We start from the raw sequence: 6,189 nt of genomic DNA, 5'->3' as shown, positions 1-6,189 counted from the left end.
TCTTAGGATTGTTAGTGACAAACAATCATTACATTTGTCTTAACTTAGATTCATATGCACATCTTATCTGTTCACAAACACTCATTTAGGATTGATACCTCTTGTACTGCAATAGCATAAGGGGAATTGAAACACCCATCCATCATTCCATTCATATATCATCATTGCATACATCCACCATCATTCACCACACAAATAAGCTTGTTTCATTCATGCATTTGTTTTGCTCTTTAATTACTGTTTTTCTTTTTCTAAAAACAGTGCACTGAGAAGGATTCACGTAGAACTCCTTATGGTGTTGGAAGCCTCAAAGATACTCTTGGCAAGGGCAAGGGCAATCAACCATCACAAATCGAAGCCTTTATTACATTGCAAGAGCAACTGAAGGAAGCCCAACGCCAGATTGAAGTTCCAACGACTCTCAATGCTGAAGCTGCTGCTCGAGAAAAAGAGACTGCTCTCCTTGTGGCTGAGCAAAAGCATGAGATCAAAGAGTTGACGATGATGGCAAAGTTTATGTGCCACACTAATCCAGCTTACTTGGAGTTTATAGCCTCTCAATCAGCTGAGGAGGACGATCTTCCATCAACAACTCCATGATCAACTCCACAACCTTTGCATATTGTTTCTCAACTCATGAACTAAGTTCTTTTATTCAGTTTTTATGTGTTATAAACTTTTTCTTTCTTTGCTTTTTGGTTTGATTTCTATTTTGGACTTGTGTATGTTCTGGTTTCAATACAATTATGGTTATGTTTATAATGTGTTTTCATTAGATTTTTCATTTAATAAATCAGTATTAAAATCAGGATTACAAAACAATAAAAACCAGTTAATTTCATTATTTTCTAAAACAAAGTAGTCGCTATATAGTCGTCAGTTAGACGGCAAATTATCGTTAAATAGAGGGTAAATAGTCGCAGAATAAAACGACTAATTTCAGACTAAAGTATTGCAAGTTTTATTCATGTAAAAACGTCGTAACTTTGTCGCAGATTAGTCGCTAAATTTAGCGACTAAGCTGCGACTAATGCTAATATAATCGTTAAATTATTGGCAAATTGTTGCCAAATTTGGTTACTAAGTGACGACAATGCGACGACAAAGTAACGACAACACTATATCGTCGTTAAATACTCGCTAAATAACGACTATTTAACGACTATACGTATTAGCGACAAAATTTTAACTACAACAGTAATTAGTCGCTAAATAGTCGTATATGTTCATTTAACGACTATTTAGCGACTATTAGCACAGTGGCCCTTGGCCTGTTTTCTTGTAGTGAATATACTGCATAGTTCAAATAGTCATAAATTGTTATATTAATGAAAATTATATATAGAAATTTGAGAAAATATTATAAAATAGAGCAAAAAAAGCCTTAAAACTCTTATATAATGGAACTAGAGAGTATTAAAATGAAATATGAGAGCTTCATATTCAATATTAAAATAGAGAATTTGTTAGAAATACTCTTTTCAAAAATACATTTTTTGAACATTTTTATTTTTAACCTCTTTTACACAATTCCAATATGTTAAATTAATTTTTAGATTTTTTTTTTAAGTTTGAGTTCTCTATTTTACATTTAGGATATAGTTTTGAGGGGCTAATATTTAGTATATGTAGTTTAGGGTTTAGAATTTAGTGATTTTATACATAGAAAATGGATATTTTTTTAAATGGACAACATGAAATGGTATTTTTAAAAATTGACATAAGAAAAAGAGTATTTTTGAAAATACTCCATTAAAATATACAAGATAAAGTCTAAAAATATGTATATTACTACTTAATTATTCTCAATATTTTTTTTTAATTTTTACCCGCGTAATAATGCGGGCCTTATCTAGTTAGCTTATATTCCTCTATAGGCTTTTTATTTTTCCCAAAATATAACTACATTTATTTTGGGTAAAAACCATTTGAACTTAACTTTATTGAGTAACTCAATAAACAATTCGGATATAATAACAATTAAATAATTTATTATAATTTCTGTTTACAAAATCTAATATAATTACTGGTAAAATTATTATTTGAGATCTAAACATCATTTGTGTAATATATATTTTGAATTTTTATTTGAATATGTAAAATTTTTGTATTATAATTAGGATTTAACCCGTGTGAATTATTGTAATGTCAATTTTATTTTGTCTCACCATTCAAAGTAAGAGTTCTTAAAATTCATTTTAAAGGTTTTATGAAAATGTTATCAAGAGATAAAAATCATAAGTAGAAAGATATACCTATAAATATATAGCAGAGAGGATTTTAAATATATATACAATTTATATTAAAAATTATTCAGTTAGATAATGATGATATTAGATTTTTATATATTTAGGGAAATGGATTTTTGATGATCAGTTTTTATATTGTTAGGTTTAGGTAGATGGTGGTGTGTAATTAAGGGAAAAGGGTAAATTTCAACCCTTACTATTTCAGAAGTATAAATTCCTACCCAGACAACAACATTGTGTGTGTTTTCGACCTAAACCCTCACTTAATTCAAATTTACTACCTAGACTTCGAATCGTTACATGTATTCCTACATTGACTCAAACAGTGTTTAGTCAACATTAAATGTTTTGATCAATTTGACACGTAAGCGATGATGTGTCAATGTCGTTGGGCTCGAAATCTTAAAACAACGTCGTTTGGAATGAAAGGCTACCCCATCCCTTCCAAACGGACACGCATGAAACAATATTCCCAGATTTTTTAGCAGTTGTCGATGTTTTCATTACAACAAGTGTTCCACAATGGTGACATCTCTTAGGGAGGCCTCTTCTTTGATTATCCATTTGAGTTTGTCGAAATCCCTAATTGAGGAGCAGAGACACGAGCTCAGTAAATAAAGAGGAAGAAGATGAATGTATGAAACCCTAAATCGAATTTTCCCCCAAATAGATTCGAAGATTAAAAACGACGTCATTCTGTTAAAGGACATGCCACATCAGTATCAAACTTGCCATTGTGTCATATGGCTCAATCAAATTTAACTGTTGACTAACGCTGTTTGAATCGTTATCCATATTCCTACATTGACTCAAACAGTGTTTAGTCAACATTAAATGTTTTGATCAATTTGACACGTAAGCGATGATGTGTCAAGGTCGTTGGGCTCGAAACCTTAAAACAACGTCGTTTGGAATGAAAGGCTACCCCATCCCTTCCAAACGGACACGCATGAAACAATATTCCCAGATTTTTAGCAGTTGTCGATGTTTTCATTACAACAGGTGTTCCACAATGGTGACATCTCTTAGGGAGGCCTCTTCTTCGATTATCCATTTGAGTTTGTCGAAATCCCTAATTGAGGAGCAGAGACACGAGCTCAGTAAATAAAGAGGAAGAAGATGAATGTATGAAACCCTAAATCGAATTTTCCCCCAAATAGATTCGAAGATTAAAAACGACGTCATTCTATTAAAGGACATGCCACATTAGTATTAAACTTGCCATTGTGTCATATGACTCAATCAAATTTAACTGTTGACTAATGCTGTTTGAATCAATGTAGGAATATGGATAATACTTCGAAGTTTAGGTAGTAAATTTAAATTAAGTGAGAGTTTAGGTTGAAACACACACAGTTCTGCTTTCTGGGTAGAAATTTACACTTTTGAAATAGTACGGGTTGAAATTTACCATTTTCCCGTGTAATTAATGGTTATTAGGTTAGTGAAATTTTTGCTTATATTTATCATGATTTATGGCATACGTTTTGTTAGGTTAATATATCAATTTAAAAAATTCCAAATTTTAGTTATATAAGCATGAGTAAATATTGATTTTTAATAAAGATCTTTTTAAAAGGATCATGATTCTTATGAACATTAAGATTAGTCAAAAAAGAAAAAGAGTCATTACTGGTATAAAATCTGAATAGAAAATAAAAAAATAATACTCAGCAATTTAGGAGCAATATTTTACATTTAGATTCAATGTATTCAATTTTCATCTATGGAAATGACTGATTTTTTATTTATATATTTTATTATTTCTTTAAAAGTTAAAAACACAACCATTTGGAGCCTAAATGAGATTCGAAATCTTTTTAGGTTCTTATTTAANTTTATATAAATATATATATATATATATATATATATATATATATATATGTCACTCACAACACAACCCAACACAAACAACCAAAGTAGCCGAAACATCAGATTTGAGTGAAATGGTAGTAGATTGGTCTAACTTACCGGAGGAGCTCCTCAACTCTATCGCCGTTCGATTGTTCTCCGTCGTCGAACTCAAACGCTTCCGTAGCATCTGCACATCTTGGCGGCGCTCCGGTGTGCACAACAACAACAACCCTTTCCCGAGCCGGCCTCTCATCCACTTCGATCCCATCGCCCCTAGCGAAACCCTACTACACGACGAGGTCTACCGATGCGATCCCGGAGCGTTCCTCTCACACATCGCCTTCTTCCGAGTCACTCTTTCCTCCTCCCCGAGCAAGGGCTGGATCATCAAATCCGATGTGGACATCATCAACTCCGGGAGAATCCGTCTCCTTGACCCTCTCTCGCGTTATCCTTTGCGCTGTTACTCCAAGAGCCTCGATCTTTTGAAGGTCACTGTCTCCGAGATTCGAGAAGCCTATGTTGTTCTTGGCAAAGCCAAGGCAAGAGTAACGGCTCCTGGATTCCAAAGAAGTGTTCTTGGCAAAGTCAAGGAAGGAGAAGATCATCATCATGGAGTTCTTGGTATCGGTTGGGATGGATATATCAACTACTGGAATGGAAATGTCTTGAGGAGACTCGAACAAATGGGTGATCACTTCTCCGACATTATAGTTCACAAAGGGGTAACTTACGTTTTGGATTCACAAGGCATTGTTTGGTGTATTAGTTCCGATCTTCAAATCTCTAGGTACCTAACCACTTCTGTCGATGAAACTATCACCAATGGCTGTTGGGGAGACATGAGATTCGTGGAAGGTTGTAAAGAGCTTTACATTGTGGAGCGTCTCCCCAAAACGAATCCCCGAAAGAGAAAAGCTGGGCGCACATGTAACTATTCCATGACGGTCGGTTTCAAGGTTTACAAGATGGATGAGGAGTTATCAAAATGGGTAGAAGTTAAGACCTTGGGATACAAAGCATTTATGATGTCTCCCGATACTTGTTTCTCGGTTTTGGCTCATGAGTTTCACGTAGGGCTGGGCATTCGGGTTACCCGTTTGGGTTCGGGTATTACCCATTCGGGTTCGGGTTAATGGGTAATGGAAAATAGAACCCATTCGGGTATTTTACTATGTTTGGGTTCGGTTCGGTTCGGATAGTACCGGGTTCGGGTCGGTTTGGGTTACAATTTTCAGAACCCATTTAGTACTCGAACTACCGGGTACCCGAAAAATATAATTAAAATTAATTAAATTTAAATAAATTTAGTTAAAGTTTGACTTATGTGACAATATATTTTAGATATTTTGATTATTTTTGATATTTAGGTATAAAACTAAATGAAATATTCAAAATTATAATCATAACTTTAGGGTAATTGCAGTATATTAATGATAAATATTATAAATATGTTTATATGTTCGGGTTTGTTGGGTACCCAAACGGGTACCGGGTATTACCCGACCCTAACCCGAACCCACGGGTATTAGAAAATAGAACTCAATAGGGTTTTATAAGTAAACCCAAACCCAACCCGAACCCGGTTTTTCGGGTCGGGTTCCGGATTGGATATTCGGGTATGGTTTTTATGCCCAGGCCTAGTTTCACGGATGCCTTCAAAACTCTATTTACTTCACCGAGAATTTATGGCCTAAGGTGTTCAAGCTAGACAATGATAATGGAAGTATCATCACATCAAAGTCTTCCAAGAGATCTTTCCAAATGTTTTCTCCTAGCTTTCTCTGAAGCTTGTTTAGGTGGTCAAAGGCTCAAAGCTACTTTCTTTATAATTAAGAGTACCAATCATCTCTAATAAAAAAAAAAATTACTTTTCATCTTTATAGAAAAAGCAATGCAACATGTTATATTGTAAGAACAACTAAAACATCTTCATCCGTTCGGTATCATAAGCTACTTCACATACGGAAATAACGACTAAAAATGAACTGGCTTAGAGAACGAATTTATCTTGCATACCATACTTTACCATTTGAGAATGAGTATCGTCCTTGAATATTATATGCCGCTTCCATTACCAAATGTG

The 6,189-nt window shown here is 34.1% G+C and overlaps 1 protein-coding gene across 1 annotated transcript; it reads left to right on the top strand.

The window, feature by feature from the left end:
• Positions 4,196-5,891, top strand: LOC104787592 (uncharacterized protein At1g65760-like). Its single transcript, XM_010513200.1, has 2 exons — positions 4,196-5,176; positions 5,748-5,891. The coding sequence occupies exons 1-2, from the start codon at positions 4,196-4,198 to the stop codon at positions 5,889-5,891; spliced, it is 1,125 nt and encodes a 374-aa protein (XP_010511502.1).

This window comes from Camelina sativa, chromosome 5 (assembly GCF_000633955.1).
Source record: "Camelina sativa cultivar DH55 chromosome 5, Cs, whole genome shotgun sequence".
NCBI classification, from domain to species: domain Eukaryota; kingdom Viridiplantae; phylum Streptophyta; class Magnoliopsida; order Brassicales; family Brassicaceae; genus Camelina; species Camelina sativa.
This window is presented reverse-complemented; position numbering and strand designations above follow the sequence as displayed.